This window comes from Myzus persicae, unplaced genomic scaffold, assembly GCF_001856785.1.
Source record: "Myzus persicae strain clone G006 unplaced genomic scaffold, MPER_G0061.0, whole genome shotgun sequence".
NCBI classification, from domain to species: Eukaryota; Metazoa; Arthropoda; class Insecta; order Hemiptera; family Aphididae; genus Myzus; species Myzus persicae.
The window spans coordinates 123726-150362 of NW_019100836.1; the positions used below are offsets into that span (position 1 = coordinate 123726).

At 26.2% G+C, this 26637-nt stretch overlaps 2 protein-coding genes across 12 annotated transcripts in view; one reads left to right on the top strand and one right to left on the bottom strand.

Moving 5' to 3' along the window:
- Positions 1-23581, bottom strand: LOC111026359 (monoacylglycerol lipase ABHD12-like). Of its 11 annotated transcripts, XM_022304416.1 has the most exons (12): positions 14373-14505; positions 14047-14194; positions 11695-11734; positions 6309-6459; positions 4107-4225; positions 3129-3234; positions 2628-2821; positions 2415-2547; positions 2223-2340; positions 847-1008; positions 465-586; positions 1-304 (listed from the first exon to the last, which is right to left on the bottom strand). In XM_022304416.1, the coding sequence occupies exons 4-12, from the start codon at positions 6374-6376 to the stop codon at positions 265-267; spliced, it is 1062 nt and encodes a 353-aa protein (XP_022160108.1). In that variant the 5' UTR covers positions 6377-6459; positions 11695-11734; positions 14047-14194; positions 14373-14505; the 3' UTR covers positions 1-264. The 11 variants fall into 11 exon arrangements, with proteins under 11 accessions (XP_022160108.1, XP_022160110.1, XP_022160109.1 ...); XM_022304418.1 differs by lacking the exon at positions 14373-14505 and having other exon boundaries at positions 14055-14355; XM_022304417.1 differs by lacking the exon at positions 14373-14505 and having other exon boundaries at positions 14051-14355.
- Positions 23458-26637, top strand: part of LOC111026358 (digestive cysteine proteinase 1) — a 5258-nt gene continuing 2078 nt past the window's right edge. The window contains exons 1-6 of the mRNA XM_022304412.1: positions 23458-23776; positions 25497-25628; positions 25690-25862; positions 25929-26033; positions 26181-26316; positions 26399-26594. Of these exons, the coding sequence (XP_022160104.1) occupies positions 23674-23776; positions 25497-25628; positions 25690-25862; positions 25929-26033; positions 26181-26316; positions 26399-26594 (845 nt within the window). The 5' untranslated portion in view covers positions 23458-23673. The remainder of the gene's footprint in view (positions 23777-25496; positions 25629-25689; positions 25863-25928; positions 26034-26180; positions 26317-26398; positions 26595-26637) is intronic.

Consider the following 26637-nt stretch of genomic DNA (forward strand, 5'->3'; position numbering starts at 1 on the left):
CAATGTAATAGTATAAAATGAATTGTAAAAGGTACACAATAATACACCAATAGAATATTTGTCACAATTACAAAAACATTAATTTTTATTAAATTATTACTGTGCTAAAAAGTAGTATCACTTTCATAATGATATTATTGTAGATGATTTAGATACAATCATACAACAATAAAAATTGAGCTAAGCAAATACAATAAAAAAATTCATATTATCTGCATGCGCTATACGTGTCTATATTAATGGCAGATAAGAGAATATAAACATTTATTGAGGTAAATTGTTTATAGACTCGTTGATAAATTTCCTGAAAAAATAAACACATACACATCTTTAATTATTCAACATATATGATAAATAAAAAATATTATTTTGACAGCTTGAATATATATTATTCAATTCTATGAGTATAATACATAAGAAATTGTTTAGAATAAGTACTCTTAAAAATAATCTGAAATACTCACCGAGTTCTATTTCCTAATTCTTTATCTTTACATATTTGCTTATGCCCATACTTAAAATGTTTGTCGTACAACACTAATTTAGTAGTAACATTTTTTCTAGTTTCCAATAGATGTGTGTACAACTAAAATTAAAAAATATAAAAATAATTAATTGTTAGTAATAAATTTGTAGACAAAAATGCACCAATAAGTTTAATTAATATTAGTTTATTATAAAATGTTTGCAACTTCTAAGAAATTAAAATACATACGAATAACAATTGATTGCTAATATAATATATTTTAGGGTTAATAATAAATAAATCACCAACTAAGATTTTATTATAACCAAATTATGATTATTTACAGTACTCTAAAGTTAAAACGAGAATGATGAGATTACCTTTTCACCTAGTTGGTAAGGTATTACAATATCATCACGTGCATGCAAAATCAATATTGGCATTTTGGTATTCATCAAATTCTTCTCTGTATCAAAAATGATGTTATTTTTTTCAACTGGTTCAATGATGAAAAACTCAAACCAAGGTAATAGCCGATGAATCTATATAATATGTATAACAGCATAATATTTAATTTAATATTAATGAATAAAAACAAAATATTAATCATGTTTTATAATTTATTACACTATAGTTATACATTGTTGCTATAAAAAGTATCAAACAAAAATAAAATAATAACTCTAACACTTGATCAGTAAGCTACAACAGAACACAATTATAAAGGTACCTAGTAATGATTTTATAACAGAATGTCCGTAAAAAATATGTTCACAAAAAATGACATACAATACATATTTCATAGAATTTCTTTAAGGTGCAATTTTTTTGCGGTCCTAAAAACCTCAGAGATTACATTTTTTTAATGTATTTTATTGATAATAAATTATAATTCCTTGCTATATCATGAAATATGATTTTATCACTTTCACCTACACCAAGAATGGAAAATTATTAAACACTATGTGGCCAAAATTATTTTTTTTTTCTAATGTGTGCTATCAAAAATATTACATTCAAAATTGAAAGAAAAAAATTATTGTACTTTTATTGTATATTAATATATTACCTAATATAAAAAAGGTTGGTTTAGGTACATAATAATATAATAACATAACTTAATAATTATTTCATATTTTAATGTGTTTTTTTTTTTTGGATACTTGATACTGATTTGTTTGGTTTATAATCAGTAACTTTATAATTAAAAACTTACAAATTAACAAACGTATTTCTACTGATTAGTGTTTACTGAGGTACATATTAAGAGCATACGGATTTTATCGGTCAATAACAATAACTTAATTTTATTTGTGGATAAAATAGTGATGTATATAATATTGTGTTCAGTATGTTCCCTATGTTTTTAAAGAATCTACTAATCTAATGTTTTCTGAAAGATGTCGACAATACTGAATAAGTATTAACATTTTGGTGTTCTTTATTATTAAAAACAAAAATAATATATACATGGCTTGGGTGAGAGATGTGGTAATATGACTGAGAGTAAGTAACGTCTGCTACCAATATATACATGTAATAAAAATATTTTAATTTTTCATGCGTCGTCTAAAACTTTCTCACTTGCTACTTTGGGTAACTCTACATCATAGTTATTGAAAATTTGTTATAAAATTACCGATGAATTTAATTCAATTTAATTTAATAATGGAAATAGATGTAGTCGAGGCAATGCTGTACATTTATGTTGATTTGTATGATTGTAAATAATTCAATAATAGTGATAATATTGTACCTTAGTAAGCGGATATTCACGTATTTCATCACTCATTTTTGTAAATGGAGCTTCTAGTATGAGGCCATTTGGATAGAGACCTTCTTTTTCTAGCAGTGAATATGCATGTGCTCCGATTCTGCATAATTATTTTTATTTTATATGCAATTAACAAAATTAATAATTAAACACAACATTATAATAAAAATTTACCCAGTTCCCAAAGAATGGCCCCAGCCGAAGATTGGAGTACCGTTAGCACGTTTATGCACCCATCTAAACATTTCCATTGCATCCGTAACCACGCCAAGCTCACTGACTTCGACGTCCGTAGAATCAGCATAACCTTGAGCAAAAAAAATTAATAAAATTGTATAAATAAACATAACAAAGAAAAAATATAAGACAGTTGTCCAAGTGACATACTTCTATAATCTACAGCTATTACATGACAGTTGATATCTTGAAGCACGTGGTACAACTGAACTCGATGTTCGTTTGCCCGTGTACCTGAGTTGCCATGCATATAAATCACAATTGGTTCACCGTGACTTAAAAGTTGTTCATGAGTTGAATTATCATCTTCGTATTTATCCAACAGATTACGTGGTAATACATGCCTGTAATATGGTAAAATAATCAAATACATCATACAATAACTAACGAGGTATCTTGTAAACCTACATAACATTATATATTTTAATAAAATATTTTTTTGTTGAAGTATAGAATTTCATTGTATTTAAGAATATTTAAATTGTAACAGTAAGTTCTAAACATTTAAATGACCTTGTAAAGTAGTTAACACATACAATGTGTCATTGTGAGAAGATCCTAAATAAAAATTAATAACTTACACATAAACAATACACAACTGTTCATTTAATTTAAATTGAATTGCCTAAAAATAAATGAGAAGTTACATACCAGACACCTAATGTCATATTGTCATTTGTTTTTATATGGAAGTTTCTAGTTCCTCTGATTCCATACTTTTCGGGATGACTATAATTAACGGTAGATGGCATACGAACTAAAATAAAATAATTAATAGTTATTGTAGTATTGATAATGTTTAAAAAATATAATAATCATAATTGATCTTATAATATCATAAAACCAATTTTATAATGTTTATAATTGTCATAACTAATAAATTATTCTTATAAATAATTTTGAGTTAAAAAAGTAATTATTTAAACTATATATTCAATGTAGGAACTTTTGATAAAATAAAATAACTTGAAATAATCTTTTTTTTAAATTATTTTGACAAACTATATACAAATACCTAACTACAGGTAATCAAATGTAATAATTAAAAGCATGTCTTGAAAATTATTACTCATAATCTTTATATTCATCCAATATTTACCGAGGAAATATAGTAACACTACTCAGGAAATATAAAAATTTAATTATATACGACTTAGTAGGAATGCGAGTAACATTATTATTATGATCCAATACTACAATTTACATTTATTGTGGATATTTTCTGTTTCTTTTATCATACAGTATGTTCCATAAGTCCCATATCTCATTTAGTGCCTCCACAAAAAATCATTATATTTAAAGAGATTTTTCATAATAATGATTATGAAAATTCCAATTGAATGGCTTAAAATTATATTCATAATATATTCATAATTTTTCTTAATATTTTCATAATTATTCATAATATTATATATTTATAATACAATTGAATGAAAATTTACCAAGTTAAAGTGAATTATTATTTAATTTTTGATTTTCTAAGAATAATAAAAATAATCATATAGTTATTGATTTGTCATTATAAATATTATTGACTATTATGAAAGATGATCATACAATATTATAAACACCATGCTATGATAATTAAACATAAATTTACAATTTTTAAATAAAATAATTTGTTACTACCATAATTTAGGAATATCATTCCTCTTTGAAGTGATGGTGAATATCGAAAAACAATTGGTATAACTATGAATACAAGAAATATTATTATTGCAAAGAAACTTGATGTTATGCAGCATGTCCTGAAAAAATACAATATTAAATCAAATGTGTATAATAGATGAATAAAAAAAAAACCATGATCGATTAAATTGTTAATTCTTATTTTTTAAATATAGGTATTTAATTACAATATGGATGCTGATGAGTTTTTCTATTTTAAAAATTGTTCATGCACAAATGACAATGCCAAATATGAATTATTTTATTTAAAAATGATCCACAATTTATACCTATGTGATTTACAATCTACATTAAGTTCTTTCATAAAGTAAAAAATATTTAAATTTGTTTATTATTGCCTAATATATTTATCACAAATATTATACATATATACAGTATATGCCCTAGACTCCTAAAGTATATGAGCTGAAGTTGAATTTCTTGTAAAGGCCTCCGAAGTATGATTCACCACTTACACTGGGGTAAGAGGTGTAACTTGCCCTTTCTGAAGCCTTAAAGGTTTGTTCAAATAATAATCCTCTTTTAAATTACCATCTACTGACATATTATATTTTGTGCTACTGGATAAAATTATAAATCACATTCTACAACTGGACTGTCTGGACTAGATTTGACTAACATAACATTGAAAAAATTAAATGACATAATAGTGTTCATGTTGAACCACAAAATTACAAGACAAGGATATAAGTATAAAAAGTAATTTAAGAGTTTGTAGACAGCACCTAATACAAAATTAAAATAATTTCCATTGTTCAAATGCAATGTTTTTTTTAAAGTAACTTATCCGATAGGCAATTAAGACGAGCTCAGCCCAATGACATCACATGTCTTTATTCAATTCTTCATAATTCATTGAATAATGTGAGTAGAAAACCTATTCCATCATTTGTTAGAATTAAAAATTCATCCAAAATAAAAAAAAACAAATAATTTTTTGTGTTATGTGCTTTCAATAATATTTTTTAATATTGAAGTTTGACTTAATTGTATTTTATTAGTTCTAATTATGATAGTTTAATACTTAACAATAATTTAAAGATGGAATTTTTTGTTTTGTGTGCATCTTATTATCTTTAGTTTAATTTTTTTGGTACGACACATATTTAAAAATAAATTTTTCCTAAAGAAATTCAAATTAGTAAGTCTTTATTTAATGGATTTCTACAATATAAAATCTACCATGACAATTTTGTATCATTGTAAACATTAAATACTATTGTTAAGGCATTATTATTATTTTTTAAATTGGGAAAATCAGTTACTTATTCTTTATAAGGAAATTTACTAAACTATAATAAGAAAAATGTAGGTATGTTGTTTAGGGACATTTTGTACACATTTTAAACTATACACTTTTCTTTTTTAATAAATAATAACAATCATAGTTAAGAATTAATTGTAAATTTAAATAATTGTCCTATAGTTCAAAATATTGAGTAATCTCCTACTGAAACACTTAGATAAAGCTTATAATTTTACTATACTAAAGATAAGAACAGACACAAGTTGATTAAATTACCTCTTTAGTTCTTGCTAAATTGCTAATTGATACACTGTCTATATAACTAATGAGTTAATGCGAACATACACAAAAATAAATGACAATTAATAAAACTAAATTCTACTGTAATAAATTCAGTAATACTTGTAACAGTAAAAATTCTACAAAATAATGGAACATAATTTAGATTTTGAATTTTAATAACTACAAAAATTATTCAAATTTTAGATGAATAATAAATAGTAATAAAAATTATTTAATTATTTTTATCTAATGATCGTTGCAATATTATTATAGAAGTTCATATTAAAAATTAAAGTTAAATTGTTATTTATTTTGCATATTAGTATATGATTTCATGCAAAGCAATAGCTAATCAAATTTTTAAGTGGTTTGCTCAAATTCTTAGTATATATTTGTTAGTAGTATAGGTAAAATAAATAATTTTAGGTATACCCAGTACATTAAATCAATTAAGAGTATTCCTGTGACTAAAAGCAGTCTATAATAAGTACAAGAATGTTATAGTATTCTACTATACATTAGTAATTTTAATTCTAAAAATTAATTCATTGGTTGATTTATATTTTGGTAAATGTATTATGTAAATGAAATGCAGTCTTAATATTATTACTTACGCGAAAACACAAATTAACAAGAATATCATCACAGGTTTCATAAATGAAAAACACATGCATGGTGCCATTATTGAGATATATGTATTTTTTCACAGCACAATGAAGCTATAATAAAGTAGTTTGATATTGAAAGATCTATAATACAACAATCCTGTAACATAATATTTAATCCATAGCAGTCAATGCTAAATTCAGTAAGCTATCTACATTTTTATAAAATACATAGCCTATGTTGTTAATATTTTATATTATTATAATACAGTAATTAATTAATAATAAATTTACTTATTTATAAGTACCTAATTATTAGAATTTGCAATTTACTTTTTCAAAGAGTATCAATATTTATAATGAATCAAAAACAATTCACTGCAAACAGATAAAGTTTTTTTTTAATATGGTTAAATAATACTATTCATGTAAAATAAAAATGAGATAAAAATAATAAATAATTTCAATGTATAAAAACAAATATTCATAATTATAATAACTATTAAAATATAACAAATAAATACCCCATCAATAAGCCAAGAACATGAAAAAATTATTTCAAAATTTAGTTCATAATATTTGTTTGAAGTCAAAAAAAAACATTTTTTTTTTGATTATTATCTTACCAAAATTATTATGTTCTTAAATAAAAATAAAACTAATTTAGTATCATAGTTAAAAAAAAACCAGAGGAGTCGCTCTACTCAGTACTGTATAATAGATTTCAAGGGAATGTTATTATTGAATAGGCCCTTATGAAGAATATGTTAAATATGAATTCAATTGTATACAAATTCCTCAAAATTCCTATCCTAAATTTTGAAACTTATTTACCAAGTATAACATTTTGAACATAACATGAACATTTTTTTTTAAATATATAAACATAATATGTAGGGGTAGTTATAGTGAAATGAAAAAATGAAATACATAGTTGTAAAAACTAAGTAAAACCAATTGATCTTGAATCCTTTGATCTGCTTAGAATTTAAGTCTAAATGGTAAATTTTGATTTTCTAAATAGAGTAATGCGGTCAACACTAAGTTATTTGCTAAAGATTCTTATTTGTCATAAATCATCCAATGTGGTAAACACAGAATAGTACCTGCAATGAATTGTCTAATTCCATTTAATATTATATGGAAGTAACTTAATGTAGATTAGTTATTTGTATGAGTTTTATACTTCATTACTTAAATATAATTGTATCGTTTTCAAAAACTAAGAAAGCAAAATGTTACAACAATAATTAAAACAAGTTAATAACAATTCAGAATTGATTTTTAATTGTTGTCAAAAAATAATATTAAATATTTTGAGGCCTTGGGGGTACACCTAAAATTTGTTTGATATGTTTTTTTTACATTTGTTGTTATTATCAAAAAAATAACATCTCTATTTAAGATGGAAAAAGACAAATTAAGATTAATTAATCAGTTCAGATAAATAATTTATAATATTAAAATATATTTATATTGAATGTAAATACATTATAATTAAACTAAAAGTGTGAATACAACTACATAGCTCTACATTATTGCATTACTCATTATTGACTCATTAAAATGTGAACAAATTATTTACTTTTAACATTCAATACAGTTCAAAATCAATGGAAATAAATTGACAAATGATACTATGTTAATATATATTTTTATAATGCACTAATTTTAATAAACATTGATAATTCACTAAGCTTGTGCCCACAGGCCTCCATGATATTACGTATACTCTGCTCTAAAAAAGAAGACATGAGGCTGCAAGCGGTTTCGCCCGGCGGTATCACACTTAACACCCACCTGGCAATTAAAAAAATCACATCCTCGCACACAAGATGAGTTAAAAACTATAGCTGGTTTAAAATAAAACCCGGTAGAAGGCGAAAATAGGAAACGGTGTGGTGTAGAGCCTCATTCAACGTGAGCAGAAATTATGTCTTCTCTTTTTAAACAGATCTGTGTTCTGTATTTTATGAACATAAAAATTATTATCAATATCAAGTCATTATAAAAACAATACCCAAGATGAAGTTGAAGACTTAAAAATTATTAACTGTGGTCTGTTTTTTATATGCACTATAGTTCAAATATTTATTACAAACTTCATACAAAATCCCAAAATCTAAAGATTATACAAACAAGCATAATTTTTTTATAGATATTTTAATTTCAAGTTTGGCAAAATAGGATATTTATATTGACATACCATCTATAAATAAAATATCCTCAGACAGTCTCCACTCAGAATCGCTTTTAGTATATCAGTGCCCACTCGACACCTACTATACAGTGGAGCAGTCCCACTTGTCAATCTTTTTTTATATGAACCACTATTATGGTACTTAAGAATTGCAAAGTAAAACTTTTACAACTACATTTGAGTATTTTATACAAAGTTTTACAGATACTGTAATCCTTGTTTACTCAAATTAGTTAATTTAGACAGTATCATTATAATAATTTAATGAGCAATGTGATGAGTATGTTAGTTCTTTTTTTTAACAATTATTAAAATGAAATGATTCGGTTCTAATTCCCTATAAGATTCTGGATAAAGTTTACTTAACCCGAGCATTATAAGAAACATTGGAGTTTTAAACTGATCTTTTTCACATTGCGTATATTTATCGAGCATTCAGAACGATGCCAGAACTTTCTACTTTTCCTATAACATAGTATCATATTATTATACCTATATAAAAGTATAAAACTAGTATTCGACATATTAATACCTATAATCTATTACCTATAAAATTGTGTACACAGTGAACCTAAAACAAATAGATACACACAAAAGGATTTACAAAATGAATATTCATGGAGTCAACTGCCTACACTAAGGCTACCCAGTTGGCATGCTCATGTTCATTACTTATGTATTTTATACTCAATTGTTTCATGTTGGTTTTTTTTTTTTCTAAAAATTGATTCAAAGTAGCAATATGCTAATGTTTTCACTATACCAAAACTTTTTGATGCAGCCATGTTTTTATTTTGCTGATGGTAACGCTAAGAGCTTAAGATGTTTGACAATGTGTATACTTGTATGGCTGTATTGCACCACATTAAATTAATATCATGGTTACTTTTAATAAATAAGTAACTCAGTATTAAGTAATATACTAATATGTATATCATTATGCAACTAATTATTAAAAATTAATAAGTAATAATTCTGAATAATTTTATTTGTATATTTAATAGATTTTGTGCATGTTTTAGATTTTTTATCATACAACTTCCAAGCTCTAATTATCAATGATGATTATAATAATATAGGTACTATGATGTTCCTACCTATTAATTTAAAAATAATTTAAGGTAAATTGTAATTTTTTCTTTAAAAAACTCATTGACTTGAGTCATATTCTTGATAGAGAGATGTATTTTATAAAAAACCTAAATATGAGTTGATTATAAAGTTATAACACTAAAAATTAATATTTCGTTATTGCTTCTTTTAAAAGTTCATTAAAAGTAATTTAAAGTTCCTCAACTAATCTAAAATTGTTTATAAATTCTAGAACTTGAACCGTAATTCATACAAATTGTTCATACTACAAAATTCTTATCACATGTATACTAATAAGTAATAATTATTCTATTATCATTTATAAGTCATAATACAAAAATAATATCCACCATGATATCAAAATAAATAGCCTACACATAATACAAATAAAACTATCATGTTAAGCAGGTATACATTTTGATAAACATTATACATTCCACCAACACCACCAATTATTGTCAGAAATATAACCACACCAATATGTTATTGTTATACATAGTAAAAAAAGCACTACAATTGTTATTATTTTTATTCAATTTAAAAATGTTGTTTATTTTTCAAATAAAAAATTTAATATTTAGGATTTGAACCAATCTTGAAGTCATTTTGTTTAGATTAATTTACTTCTTTTTTAAATACTGAGTAATAATAATGCTATAATTATACTTACTTAATTAATATTTAAAAATAATTTATTAAATTTTTATTTGAATATAATTTGTGTTTATAAAATATATGCAAATATATAATTAATACAATGATACAGCAAAGAACTAATAAGTTTACAATTAAAATCAGTGCTATAGAATTTTTTTGTGAAGGCAGTGCATCCTACAGGTTTAAGATTATATAGGCTGATATGGTAAAAAAATATACTAACTAAAATACATGTGAAGAAATATGCATAATTTATTATGAAAAAATGTATAATTAATGAAAAATATTGAAAATCTTACTTTAATTAGTTTTTATAAAATTGAACTGATTTTATAAAATTAACACCTATGATTATTCTTATTACAATATTTGTATATAATTTTTCATTTTCTTTAATCTATTGTCTATTTAACAATACCGGGAGACTTACATTTACAAAAATTACTATTTTATACTCAATTTTAGTTTGAAATTATTTTTGTAATTGTATAATTCCACTTCAATTCAGATGTCATTATTCATCATCACTCCATTTTTAAAAGTGTTCTAATAGATGAAACATAATAATAAACAATTGCCAGAAAGTATTCAAAAAGTTATTTCAAGATATTGTTATTTATAATTATAATATGAGTAAAAATAAAAATAATTTATCAAAATTAGTAATAAAATGATAAAATATTGTAGGCGCTAATAAAAAAATATATCATTGTAACTGAATATTTAATTTTCAAAAATTTAAATATTTAAACTGTTATAAATTAAATTTAACATGACAAATAACCAATGATATTTTTTCTGATTAAAAAAATATTGTTTTCCTATATTATTAACCCTTTCACTACTCCAGACATACTATTACGTTCTTGTATTTTATAATATTATCATTGGCCAGTAACCTTACAATTTTAGGAAGCCTTGACTTGCATTTTTTTAAACTTAAATAATTAGATCATAAAATCTCAAAAATTAAATTTAAGTTTAAAAAAAATTTTAAATAATTAAAAAAATTATTTTATGTAGTATTATACAGATTGCAGAGCATAAATAGTGAAGGAGTGAAAAAAGTTAAGGGAACAATACAATACTTAACATAACCAAATACAGTGAAAATGTGAATGTATTCACAATGAAAAGGTTTTGGTTATTGATTTTGGCAAATAAAAGGTATTTAAAATTTCTTCTTTTTGACAACCAGATAAGTGTATAATTATTATATTTGCATGGATCGTTCAACTTAATAGTTAATTTTTATATCATTTGTAAAACTCTTCATTTTTTATCTTTAATATAATGACTCAATTCTAAGCACCAACTAATCCATGCTTAATATTTCCATATTGTACAATAAATAGATCTATATTATGTACATTAATTTAAAATCAACAAAAATGTACACATCATAATATTTAAATGAATTATAATTGAATATATTAGTCTGCTTACCGTTTCATGCAGCCTTTAAAAGTCATATTTGGTATTTTATCTGAAATAAATAAATAATTAAACTTTATGATTATGGTAAATATAAAAATTAATAAATCTTCTTAAGAGGGCATCGTAACCGCATGTGTTGTCTTCGTCTTACATACTTACAACATAGCAAATAGTCGTTCACCAGATTCAATAGTGTGCTGTTAGAGTGTATTGAATATTGACCTAATATAAAATTTAAAGGTAAGATTATAATCTAGGCCCCATAACCCGTTATTGAGATTATTATTTTTAAGTAAGTTAAGATAATTTTAAAATGAACAGTTTCAAAAAGGTCATAACTTAAAAATAATATCAATAAAAGCCTACGAGGGGCCCTAGATAATAATCTTATCATTACATTTTATAATAGGTCAATACTCAATACACTCTTGTATAAAAAATAACAGCACACTATGTTGTAAGTGTGTAAGACGAAGACAACACATGCGGGCCCGAATCATAGCCTAAAGGAAAGTTCGTTCAAATTTCCTAGTCAAATATAACTAATTAAGTATTTAAATAGGTAGGTATCATTAATAATATTGATAAAACTAATAATTATTTGTTATGACAATTATAGAAAGACACAGTAGAACCTGTGTAGTAGGAACTAAGTAGATATAACTGTATCATTTAAGTACGTACTAGATTATAAGTTAGAAGTCATGATCAAATGAATAAATATATAATACAATGAATGATATTATCTATACTGAATTATAGACTCAAGTAAATAATATATATTTCACATTAGAATTAATGAATCATTAAAAATAAATAGATACCTATGTATTTGTACTTTACTAAATTATAAAATTTAAAAAAATATATGTTTATTGTACTTAATTAAAATTATTTAAACATATTATTATGAACAAATTAATATTATATTTAATTTAATTCTATGTATTTATTAAAGTTGATATATAAAGGGTATTTATAACTTAACAGTCAACATTAAGGAATTCTAACTACATATCCATTTCATTTTCAGATTTTACTACAGAAATAAATTAACATGTAGGTACAACTGTTATAGTTAAACCTATTTAGATTTATTTATTTATGTATATTAAATATGGGAAGGTCTCAATTACATTGTTTGTATTAAATAAAAATTAACAAGAAAATTACAAATATTTATGAATGAACAGACAATAATTACACTGAGTATATACTAAGGAATTGTGGGTCCTCATTGACAAGTTTCATCATATGGGCAATAGGGGGATTAGATAAATAATAATAGCGGCTAAAAGGAATGCGTAAAGGGAAAGAGTATCTGGAGCAAAAAGTGAGAACTCTGAAATTAACTTCAAATAGAAGGGCAGGGGCATCAACTTCATCATTAATAAGTTTAGAATATTAAACTATAAGAATCTACATCCTGTATTTATATTTCTCAGAAGTAGTGATTCACATAAGATTGCACATATATGGGTGAATATATATGAGTCATTAGTCATCAGTGTACCTTTATAATATATTAGTATATTACTCAACCAGTCCATTTTGTAGTTAAGCTATAATGTAAAATATACTAGTGAATAGTGATCTACTATAATATAGGTGCTCACTGTGTATTCAATATTCATATTCTTATTGGTCATTATCAAAATAATAATTTAGATATTCAATTTCATTGTAATTAAATGATAAAATGTAACATTAAAATTGAACAGATATTACCTACGAATCTAAAGTTATTATTAATAGGTACCTATGTGAGTCATTAAATTATAAATTAGTTTTAAAAATAAATGAAAGAAAATGAAATAAAATTAAGTGTTTTGGTGCCAAATTTGCAAGTACCTAGTTGTTAATTTGAACACCGAAAACATTTTTTTTTAATATTATAGAAATACCAGTAAAATAAATTTAATCTATTTTTCTATTATTAATTTAATAATTTAAGATTAGAAAATTTAATTAGATTATAAAATAACAAATAATATTATGAGAGTTAAATTCATGTTATTTACGATCTTTCATTTTTGTACTATTCTTATTTGGTACCAACTACCAAAAAATACTTGAAATATCTACATATCAATATATCTTTCTACAGAACTGTATAGATTTATTATAATAATTCATAGGTGGGTGGTAGTGTGGTATAGCTAGAACCTAATAATGATATGAAAACATCAAAACTTTTATTTTTACACGAATCCAGTCTCATTAATTATTATAATGTAAACACCAGAAAACATAATATTAATAAAACAGTATTGATGTACAGAAGAACAGACTCGCAGTCTACACTACACATAAGGTGCCCCCAGGTAACATAATATTATACAACACAATGATGTCCAGTACCTACTCACAAGTCATATACAACGATGATCATCGAACATTCGTGACTGAATACAAACTAGTGCACTGTACTGATACGTCGTTGATGCCAGGTAAGCCAGTAGAATAGATAGGTATCCACCCCGTCACTATAACCGACCGCAGGTGACTACTAAAATATTAATTTTTTTTTATACAAGTATAAAACGTACAGAAACGACCGACCGCGGTCCGTGACGTTTGGCGTCGTTTTGAGTGTGCGACGTGCGTGTACTGTGTAGCAACTACTCACGACACACAAATCAAATTGATGTGTGCCGTGAGCGTGTAAGAAAAGAGTGGGTACCTACCTAACTATCCGCACTTCCGCGTTGTGCTATCGTCGGACGACGATTGGCGTCGGCGGACTGCGGAGGTGTTCAAGTGTTGGACCTTATGAACAATATTTTTCTCCGTATAGTACTATGGATATTTTTTATTATTATTATTATTATTATCATTATTATTAACGATTTCGGTCCCGCGAACCGTATGCCGCGTCGCCGCCGTAGACGGTTCGGTTTATCAGAAAATCGGACGAATGCCGCCGCCCGCCGCCACCGACGCGTACACAAATCGACGTTATCACTCGAGGCAGTGGCGGCTACCACTCCGCTTCCGACCACCCCCTCACGACGAAACAAAGCCATCGTCCGATCGTCGTCGTACGATATAATACCACTATAAAATAATACTACTTGTGTCTTGTATCATTTATTATTATATGATATTATAAATTACTACAATAATACTGAAATATAAAATTACCAATGCTGTCAAATTGATTATTATTACTTTAAGTTTCAATTTCCCATCGTGACAATCTAGAGAGAAGGGTTAACGTTGACTGATGAGCAGACACCTACTCTTTGTGAGTTGCGTTGACCCCGTCCTTTCACACGGAATTAGACCAGAACTTAAGAAGCCATAATATTATGTAATGTACTACCATCTCTCAATACAAATTTCAGTGGTACCTAAATAGTATATACGTACAATTATACAAGTATACTGAAATTTAGTGCATTTAAACCATGGATTTTACGAAGGCGGAGCAGGTGGATAAAAACAATGTATCGAATAGGTTTATATTTAATTCATACCTACAAATAATAATATTAAATTATAATTAATTTCATGATCATAAATAAAATATCAAAAGGTTTAGTGATGCACTCGACAATTTTAGTGCATATATTTAGTGATAAAAAACATTTTTGAACACTCAATGCAGTTTGTAACCGATACACATTTTTCTAAATGTTGTTTCAAAATGTTTATCTTAAGGCACAGTACCTATCTATCAGCCCAAAAATCGAGATTAACTTTCAAAAAACTATCGCCTATTTAGTATTTTTATGTTTTTATAAATATATTCATTTTGCAATGTTATGTTTATATTTTAGATTCTGAGCGAAGAGATTGTATTGAATACTATACTCGTGTATTATTGTATTTGAATCCTCTTGAATACATTTTTCCTGATCCTTCCTCTCTTGCTGTATCCGCACTTGCAGCTTCTCATATTATAGTTTATAAGTAGGTATTTAGACGTTTCACTTGTTTGTGAATTTGTGAACACTGATCTGTAATCTGTATATTTGACGTACCTAACTCAACGGATATCTTATACTTATTTATTTGAACAAAATTTTTACCGGTTAAGTCTTATTCAATTTCTGAAGAAAAAATAACAAAAGGAGATAATTTATTGTAAATTACGGCCCGGACGCCCGGTTAAAATGTATTCATCAATACATCATAATATTATATGAATTTCGGAGGTCAGGGTATATTTTGTATATGATGTCTATTATATTACTATAAGTAAGTTGTGGATTACAATTTTTTTATTCATATCTATTTACAAATTACGTAAAATCTATATTTTATAAACTTATGACTGACAATATACAATTGTATTAACATTTGAATACCATTTTCTACTCGTAGCTCGTGACTAAATTTTTTTATTTTGTCAAACATTTTAATGCTTATTAATATATTAAGCTGTAAAATATTAAATTTTAAAATAAAAATGGCAATTCTTCAGTAGTAGTTAATACTCGTTATTTAAAAAAATATTGAATGTACCTATTTAAAAAAATTAATTTCGATAATTTAAGATACCTTTTATTTTAAATATGATGGTTTGTTTGTGCAATACATTCATAATAACATATTTTATTTCCACTATTTTTTTGTCTTTACGTTTGTAGGTGAAACCACTGTTGAATATTGATTTTTAAATACCATAGATACCTACTAAATTACATATGTCTATGTCGTCTATAGGTATTAGGTACCTACAACCCTTAAATTTTTAATTGTATTAGTCATTTGATTACCTACCTGTCAAAAGAATAATACAAATTTAAAGAAATAATAATGTTCTAAAAATATTGATATTTATAATACAAATAGTAAATGGTAGGCGGAAAAAAAGTCCACGGAAAAAAATTAAATATATATATGTGAACACGTGTAACTACACTTTACTCCTAATTAGTAATTAATAATTCATAAACTATTATAGGCAATACAGGCAATTGTATATGCGGATATACTCAATTCATGAGAAACTTTTTTTTACCTATTTATTCAATGAAAAATTTCAAATATAAATAATTTTATGTCTGAATATGGCTTATGCTTAACTATTAATTATATATAAAAAACAACTAGTAATAGTAAAAAAAATTTTAATATGAATATGAACTCATCTATACATAATATACAGTGTTATAAGTTATAAGTAAAAAACATCAGCCTTATTGCGTATACATAATAGTATACATACTACATTTGAACAAAAATTACACATTATAATAATTTGAAATTATTTTCATTAAAATATATTGTATTTTGTTATAGGTACTCCGTACCCGCCACACGGTAATCACTAATTAGTAATTAGGAGTAGAGTATACATGTGTTCACATTTATATTTAATTTTTTTACTGAGCTTTTTTTCTGGACGTTTTTTCCGCGATTGATAGTAAATACCTACCTAACCATCAAATATTCAACATGAATACTTATTTATAGTATTTTATTTAAAATAAATTAGAGTTTACATTAAGAGAAGTGAAATAGAAATAATGAGCAGGTAACTGCAAAATTGATTATCAACTTCTCTGCTCATATAATTTTTAAATGATTGTTATTTAGGTATTAATTATAAGTTATAATTAAGAAAAAAAAGTTCAATATTCATACACCAACAACAGTGTTAAGTAAGCTTTAATTAATGTAATTGAAATAAAGTAGGACATAATAAGAAGTTAATAAATAATGGTGAACAAACCAACAACTGGTATTCAATAAAAAAAAAAATGACCTTATAGCCTATAGATAGTGAGGTATCCAGTGGCATAGCTAGAATTAGGAAATGGGGGGGGGGGATTAAGTATAAATTAAACTAAGTTTTTTACAGTTTTCATTTATAAATAATATAAATAATACATATATTAGGAGTGGAGGTTCAACACCTCCCCCCTGGCTACATGACTGTCCTTACCTATTTATCATGTTCTTTTTTATGTGCACCACGGCAGCTATAAAATTCGTAATTTATTGATATTGATAGAATATTAGAATGTGCGCAATGTGACATGTTTGAATTTGAAACAATTGTACATTAAATATTTCTTAAAAGTAAGAACTTATTAAATCAATATAATAAATATCTATATGAAATACCTACCTTTATCATATAAAACAAATATTGTCGTTTGTATAAGTATAAAAGAAATTCCCAAATTAATAATAGATAAGGTTACATGATTATTAATTAGTGTTAGTGATTAGCGCAATGTGCGAAGGAATATAATGCCATGAAAAGGATATTTGTAAACAATTTTCACAATATATTGTTAATTGTTATATAATATATTTAATACATATATTTTCATTCATCTAATTCGTATAGTTTTAATTCATATTATGTAACACATAAGTTGAATACACTTCTTGATTAAAAATATTTATTAATATATTTGTGGTGTTATTTTATTGTTTTTTAATATAACATATTTCCTAAAAAAATTCAAGTTTTTAGTTATATATGTTGGTAGTAATATACCTACTAATATAAATATATAAAAGAGTAGTTAAGTATATTTTTTGTAAACTTCTCTATATACCTATATACCGCTATACCGGTATTACAATTTTTGATGAATCCTTAATTAATCAATTAATTTTTTTTTATTAGAATTAAAGCTTCAAATACTAAGGTCATAAGCCTGGTACTGTGGGGGAATGGTTGGTTGGAACTTGGAACACATATGTATGCGTGGCAAAGATTTTGTTGCTAAAAATCACGGATGGTCACCCATCCGGGAGCTAGCAACCCAGGCCAATACATATGTTTAGAGAGTTTCCGCAGATTTAAGGACCCACACCAAGTTACTATTTTTTTTTTTTTATAGATAAAAATAAAAAATACGTGTAGGTCTGACTGTTAGAGTATTTCAGCTATTTGAAATAAAAGGTTTCTTGTTAAACATAATATTATCGATTACCTATCAAGGTTATAAATTAAACTTATCATTCAACAACATTGAATATAATATTAAAAATAATTAATTATTTATCATTATATTTAAATAATTAGATAGGTAGGTAACTACCTATATAATTATATTAGTTGTTATAAATTATTATAATTATTATTATTATTATTATTATTTATTGGCCTTTGGCAAACCTATTTGTAGTTTTATCATTAATTAAAAACCACTAAATAGTTGCATAATTTTACAGTTTATTCTATACCTCGATTTTAGCTGTGTTACCAGCAGCTATTGCCTAATATTATATAATAGTACAATCCAAGTAATGTGAACATTGAATAATATGATACATTTATATGGATTATAAATATTAAATTCTAATAGGAAGTGGTAAATGGTAATGGTAACAACTATTAACTAATACTGCCTATATCAAATGATGAAATATTAAAACGCATATTACGCATTATGCAGCCATACAATTATTTTCATAAAAACAACACAATTTATAAATAAATATTTTAATTACCTATGAATTTATATTTTACTATATATAATATATAGTATACTTTATTATTGTTGGAACAATTATCTACACAATAGTAAAATAAGAAAGAATAATATTTGTCTGCAATTATTTATACATATTAGGTTGTAGGTATTGAGTAGAACAATAACTAAGTCTCAAAATATATATTACTCGTGTATAGTCTTGTAAACATTACATTTTAAGTGTTAATAGATTGTTATAAATTATAATATTTTTCCATTTATTATTTCCATAATAAGTACCTATACAATCTTCACAACAAGCAAAATAAGTACATGTGAGGTAAGGATTAAAAACATTTTAGGGGTTGCGTGATTCGGTGTTAGTCAATTACGCAGATAGATTTATCACTAATTAAAAGAGTACACATCTTTTGCGCCATGAAAATAAAATAACCAAAATATTCATCATAATATTTTTAGTTAGTTATTTTAATTATATATACAAAATGTATGAGGACGCTACGTATGGATTTGTTGTCTCCTTCTCACACACTAGTTTCAATAGTGCGTGCTGTTAGTTTTGATATTAGAGTGAATTGACCTATCACTGAAACTTTTAGGTAAGAACATAATTCATGTCAGCGATTTTTTCAATACTTTAATTTTCAAGCATGTGAAATATCACAAAGTAAAAATGCTCATATATCGTTTGAAAATTAAAATATCAAATAAAAGTCAAAGTACGAAAAATGTTATTGACTAAAAGTTGTATATAGGTAATAGGTCAATTCACTCTTATATGAAAACTAACAGCACACTATTGAAACATTTGAAACTAGTAGGTAGGTAACACAAATTTGCTATGTAGTACGTTAGTAAGACGGAGACAACAAGTACACGGGTACCTAGTAGATAACTGTAAATTGCAATGGATGTTTAAAGTTCTAATTCAATGATAATCGATTCATACATAACCTTGATCATTGAGTACACAAAATGACTGACCGGAGATAGTCTGTCACCTACAACATGATAGTCCAACCAGCGGCCCTCCAAGCCATTTTTGGCCCAAATAAAGTAACATATATTATTATAATTTTAGGGTTTAAAGTGTGATAATTTGAAAAGAAATAAAGCGGTGGGAGATGGCATGGAGGCAGTACTAATCTATACGTACTCTATAATGTGATAATACTTGTGTATTAATGTATTATATTATATTATTATAATATGTTTGTTATAAAATAAACAAAATAAAATGCGAATATAAATATTTTTTTTCTTTTGGCGGCCCTCTTAGGGTTTATAAATGTGTAAATTCTCCAGCGAATGTCAAAAGGTTGGACCGCCCTGGCCTAAAATATTACTTGGTATATTTTACTATTTTAGATTCTGAGCGGAGCGATGAATGTATTCATTTTACAATGATGTGTGTTTTTATATTTATTTATTTATTTTTTTGTTTTAGTGTCTGTTATTGCGGTTTCAGATAATAAAAGTGCTTCGATTTTCTTCAACAACGACTTTTCTGAAAGTGAATCAAGCTGGTGCATTCGGGAAGTCCAATAGTTTTCGAACTACTGGAAAAACAGGAATTTTCACGCAAAACTAGTTTTAAAAAAAATCGATTTTGGTTTTTGATTTAACTCTAAAAATAATGACCGTAGATACATACAATTTTCTCTGAATATTTGTATTCACCAAATATAAAAGTACTCATAATCTCAATCTTAATATAATTTAGTTAGGTACACATAGTAGGTTGCAATATAAAAACATTTTTATATACTTTTTATTAGGGGGTTGGGCATGAATGCTATAGACTATAATTTATTATGAAACGTTCACCATAAATTATATTTTTAATACAGTGAAAATAGTCAAAAAACAGCCAAAACCATACTTCATGACAACATCGTATCTTTTTGAACTAATTATCGTTCTAAAGAGAAACAAATCGCAGATAATAATTCCCGCCAATCACGTAAACTACAGTCCAACACATTGCGAGGAAAAAATGTTTAATATACAATTTAAGCATTAAAAACGTTTATTTTCACTTTTTTTCAGTAGGTTCATTAAAAAAGTATTTAAATAATAAATTTAAACACTAATTATTATAGTTAAACATATTTATGCCTAAAACACATATTTATCGGCAATCGCTGCAATAAGTATCATTTTGTACCTATTTATGTGTAATTTTGTATTGCTTTAACTCAATGCCAAATGCTAAATAATATAGTAATATCTATTTAATAACTAATAAGTGACACAATAATATTATTATTTGCTGAAATTTTAAAGCCCCTTATGAATAACAATAATATAAATTATTGAGGTGTTTATTACATAGAGTATAGGCAATTGTTACTAGGTACCTATATTCTTACCATTCTTACCTACCTTACCTATATATTGTCATCGTCTGGTTGCATGAACAATTTATCATGGTTCACTAAATCATGTATATGCCTTTAAGGGACCACTATTGATTCGTTAAATGTTTAATGATGATTGTTCATGCTAACCGGCATATATATAATATAGTAGTTTGTTCTTTGATAGTAAACACTAGTGAACACTGTTCATTACTTACTCACTAGTCACTATTGAATTAAGATGTCTATAATTACAATTTACAGTCATAGACACTCGTTCAGACTATAGAAACTTTATCTTTCTTTTGCAGCCTGTAGGATATACACATAGTATAATGTAGTACAGTATCCCCAGGTATTCAACAAATGGAAGTTTTAGAGTTGACCTACTATTTAGGGCCGAACTTAAGGGTCTCAGGGCCTCAAGGCAGCTACTAAAGAAGGGCCCTTTTAAAAATATATTAATAAAAACTGCTTTTAATTTGTATATATTCAACATACTATTATACTAATAGATAAAACAAATATTATAACAATATTGCTCGCACCGAAAAAAAATGTTTAGTGTTTACGGCTATACATTTATTTACGGGTTTCGGCTATAAATATAATCGAATAGAAAAAAACAATCACTGATAAACACCACGAAATGTATTTATTTATGTTTATATATGGTTCCATAAAACTAAAACACAATATAATAATATTAATTTCTAAATTACTTCCTCTCAATAATATTCTATATTATACACGAACTATTTTCCGTGTTAATCAATTTATGTGTGTGATACCTTTTTTTTTGTGTGTGTTTCCCTGAGGGCCCCAGGAAGACAAGGGCCCCTAGGCGGAAGTTCGGCCCTCGCCTACTATAGATTATGGTTTTATACAGACATGCGGATTAGTATCGGATTACTTTCTGTTTTTTAGGCGCTCGTATTGTTTCAAGGTGTAAATAATATAATGTGTTTCTTCAAATATCATGCTTGCAAAACGATTTGTGTATATAATACACATTACACATTATAATATGTCATTTCTCATTATTTAATTATTATATGTACAATGTAGCAATATATTATTATCTATTTATCTAATTATCTAATTATCTAGATGTCTATACATAGTAGGCTGTGATACCTATATTATGTTAGATTACGAATATTCGTTGCAAGATGACTGATAAGTATAACAGTAGAAGGCTTAATGTTTGAAAATAAAGTAGTACACTTGATGTATAGGAGGTAACTAGTATAGTCGTATAATATTATACCTACTATTAAGTATAGTGTATATCGTCATGAATTATGATGGATTTTATATTGAGGTCGACTGCTATACCATAGAACTATTAGATCTATATAAGCAACAATTAATAATAATAGCATGCAGCAGCTGTTGCCGTATAATATATCCACCTACTGACTACTATGTCTATATATGTGTATTAAACATCTGCATATTCTGCATACTAGTAAGCAGGTTGCAGGTATGAGGCATTTTACGTAAATTTGTGTATAATTGCGTATAGTTTCGAAAAATCTAAACCCATGTGTTAACTATACACAAATACATATAGGAAGGTACCTACTGTAGGTATACGTCGGAAACTATATTTTATTACCACCACCGAAGTCATTGTCAGAATGATTCAATAATAAATATACCTACATAATAATAATAATAATAATAATAATAATAACAATAATACCGAGTACCAACATATTTGTTAAAATGAAGAATAAAAAAAAAAACGAGAATTGGACGATAGCAGCAGTGGCTAGTGAGCTGCAGCTGCTGCAGCTGCGGTTTATGTTATTGCAGCTCTGAGCTGTGTTCGATGAGGTGTTTGTAGCCGGGCTTGAAGGGGGAGGGGGGAAGTGTTTCGATCTTCGTCCTCCGAATTCCGATTACAATACGAGATAAGCCGGTATTTGGTATTACTGTAATAATACTATAATCGTACTTACTGTTGCAGTTGCACTGCAGTCTGCAGGGGTATTCGCTTCTCGTTTTGTTGGGCATGCACATTGTTGCATACCCACCGTGTTCATTGTGTACCGATTATATCATATTTTACGTCCGAACAAACGAGCTTGTCGCAGTGTAGCGTAATAACGCCGTTGTGAGTTTGAGCATTTAGCCACATTTGATTTCATCATCGTCGTCCGTTCGTCCTCAGATCGATTTTTCGGCGTTCGGTTCGAGTTTTCACCTTCGCGACGATGATCGCCGCCATCCAACTGATTTTCGGTTTATTCCTGCTCAATTCGGCCACAGCGTTATTGCCGATCCGCGAGTACTATGCGTCCGGCAATCAAACACAACGTAATTATTGGCATTGCCTAATTTTATTTTATTATTTTAGCGGGAGTGCATGTATTCTTCTTACCTATAGATTAGTAGAACCTCTCGTTTACACTGCTGTTTCATTGTGACAATGGTCAGCCGACGATTTATGAACGCTAACACTACAGCTATATGTACACCATTGTTTTTTTGTTACTTTATTGGTTCTTTATTGATTTCCAGTATAGCTTTCCCAAAATATGTTCACCATTGACAACTAGCATATTGTATATTTTGTTATAGTAACATAACTACCTAGTTGGTGGGTAACTTGCTGGATATATTGTTTTATCCTCGGTTTTATCGCATAAGAGTTCCTAGGTATTAGACAAATTATTAAATTGAAAAAGTTCTAAATGTATGATATTTGTTGTTTTTATAAGTTATTAATAATTTAAAATTGTATAATTAATCTTTTAAAGCAGATATTTTCATGTTTATCTCAATTTTGATTTTTTTTACTAAAAAAATAATACATTTTATCACCTCGCATCACTTGCCCCATGGTATATCATTCATTAATTCTTATATATAGATTTATACAATCATTAGCTATTAGTTAGATTAATATCTAGAACTGAAATTTAATGATGGATAAAATCCATTAGTTAAGGGAAAGGAATTGATTAACGTAAAATTTAAACTTTTATTAATATTTACATCAAATTGAAAAAAAACTTAGCAATAATTTGTTTTAATTAGTTATTATATTCAAAAATCATATTTAGTCAATAAGTTTTATTTATTAAGACTATTATTGCTAGAAATGATTTGTTAAAAAATGAATCTTATTAATGATGTAAAAATTAGTTTTTAGGATTACCAAGTTAATATAAAATGTTCTATAAAACCATTGTGCTATTCAATAATTACTCGTCACTCAGATTAGAGTCTAATCAATAATAATAATTGTTCAATAGTGTACACAGTTGACTTAGCACTTAGGGCCTTGCAGATCAGTCCTCAGTTAATTCTTGTTAGGTAGGTATTTTAATAATTATAATACATTTTATATTATTGTTCGATTGATTATGGGCTAGCTAAAATGTCTTGTGTCTTAGATTTGTATATTGGTAAGTAAGTTAAATATAAAGTATACACCTCTCATTTTTAAAAAAATTTACTGCAGTTAGGTGCGGTTATCAATTATTTTAGTATTTTTACCTACTAGGTATATAACTAAATGTTTTTTTGTATCTATCTGATTTAATTTCAAATAAATTATTTGAATTGTTAGAATTAGTATTCTATGTAAACTGATGTTAATCGTTAGATGAATGTGTGTTTGCTGTATAAGCTATTAATAATTTACATTAATTAACATTTATTTGTGATATAAATTGAATACATTATTAATAAAAGGCAATAGGTAGGTATTTAATTTAAAACCATCCAATCATTTCCCAATAAAACACCTAATGTATGTAGTTTTTATTTATTAAAATATAAAGGGTCAAAAGTTCTTATATAAGATTTTGATAGTTTGTGCGTGTTTGATACAAGTTAAAGTTCTTAAACACCATTGGAAAATATACATGGTATTATAAGAAAACAATTTTAAATATTAAAATATTAGTTAATTTTATGTTTTATTATTGACTGAATAGTTTTTTGTCTTTTTTAGTGGTGATAGAACATGAATATTATTGATTGTTATTCAATTGTTGTTAATTTTTATTTATTCGTTTGGATATTCTAGCTGGTGTACCAAAATGGAGTTCAAGTTATTCTGTAGAAGGTGACATATTTATTCCATTTGCTGAAGTGCATGAACCATTTAGTGCTTGGTATGATTCAGACTCAAGCAATAGTCGCATTGACTATTATCATGGCAAGTTTTTAATTTTTTTTAACAAAAAGTATGATTTATATTTAATCTTTAAATTGATTAGGAATGGCAAAAACATATCAATTGTCCAATAAAGGCTCTTTTGGTGCTTCTCTTAAAATTGTTCCTGTGACTACCGAAACAGAAACTAACACTCTAAAATGTTTAGAAGTGAATGGAACTGATGAACTAAAAATTTCACCTCAGGCAACACTTCCAGACCTGAGTGATTTTAAAGTTTGTGGCTGGTTAGGTTAAAATTTAATATAAAAATTAATGTTTGAATGTATTTTTAATTTTTAGTTAGTGGAGGAACATTTAGAAAATGGTATTGTAGTTGAAAAATGGGTGTATATTAAAAGAGTGGAAAAAACAGTTGGAAAATATATAATGTGGTTGTATAGACAAGTAAGTTTAAATTAAATCTGAGTGATAAAATATTTAATTTATTGTAATTTAAACAAATTAAAACGTTTATTCTTTAATTATATGTGATGTACTTATACATTTATACATAATAATATTATAATGTATTAAAGTGATATTATTTGTTAGGATGATGTTGCTTATCCATTACGGTTTCAAATGAATGGATTTAATTCAGTATTTCTGTCACATTTTGATGACTACATTATAATTTACAAACATTTTACACCAGTGAAGCCTGATCCAAGTATTTTCAATGTTGAAGGTAGGTATATCAATGATGGCTAGTTAATTATTTGCATTATCTGAACAATTTATCATAAAATATTTGAAACTTTTGCTTTTAGATTTAAAATGTGAATCTTTCCCTGGACCTGGCATAGACCATCTTTATGATTTCAATCCTATGATGGAGTTCATAAATAACTATGGAGAATACATAGATTCCACATTTGAGGAATTTAAACGCAAACATAACAAAAATTATCCTAATGATACAATTGAACATTTTGATCGTAAAAATAATTTCCGACAAAACTTAAGGTGACTATTATTTTTACATTCATTATTTTTATAACCTCATCAA

Coding starts and splice junctions, on each gene's coding strand:
- LOC111026359 (XM_022304414.1), bottom strand. CDS start 23,479: ATGTGCATGCCCAACAAAACGAGAAGCGAATACCCCTGCAGACTGCAG. Junction 2,822..3,128: donor AATATGACATTAGGTGTCTG/GTATGTAACTTC, acceptor ACCATATTACAG/GCATGTATTACCACGTAATC. Junction 587..846: donor CTTACCAACTAGGTGAAAAG/GTAATCTCATCA, acceptor TTTTAATTTTAG/TTGTACACACATCTATTGGA.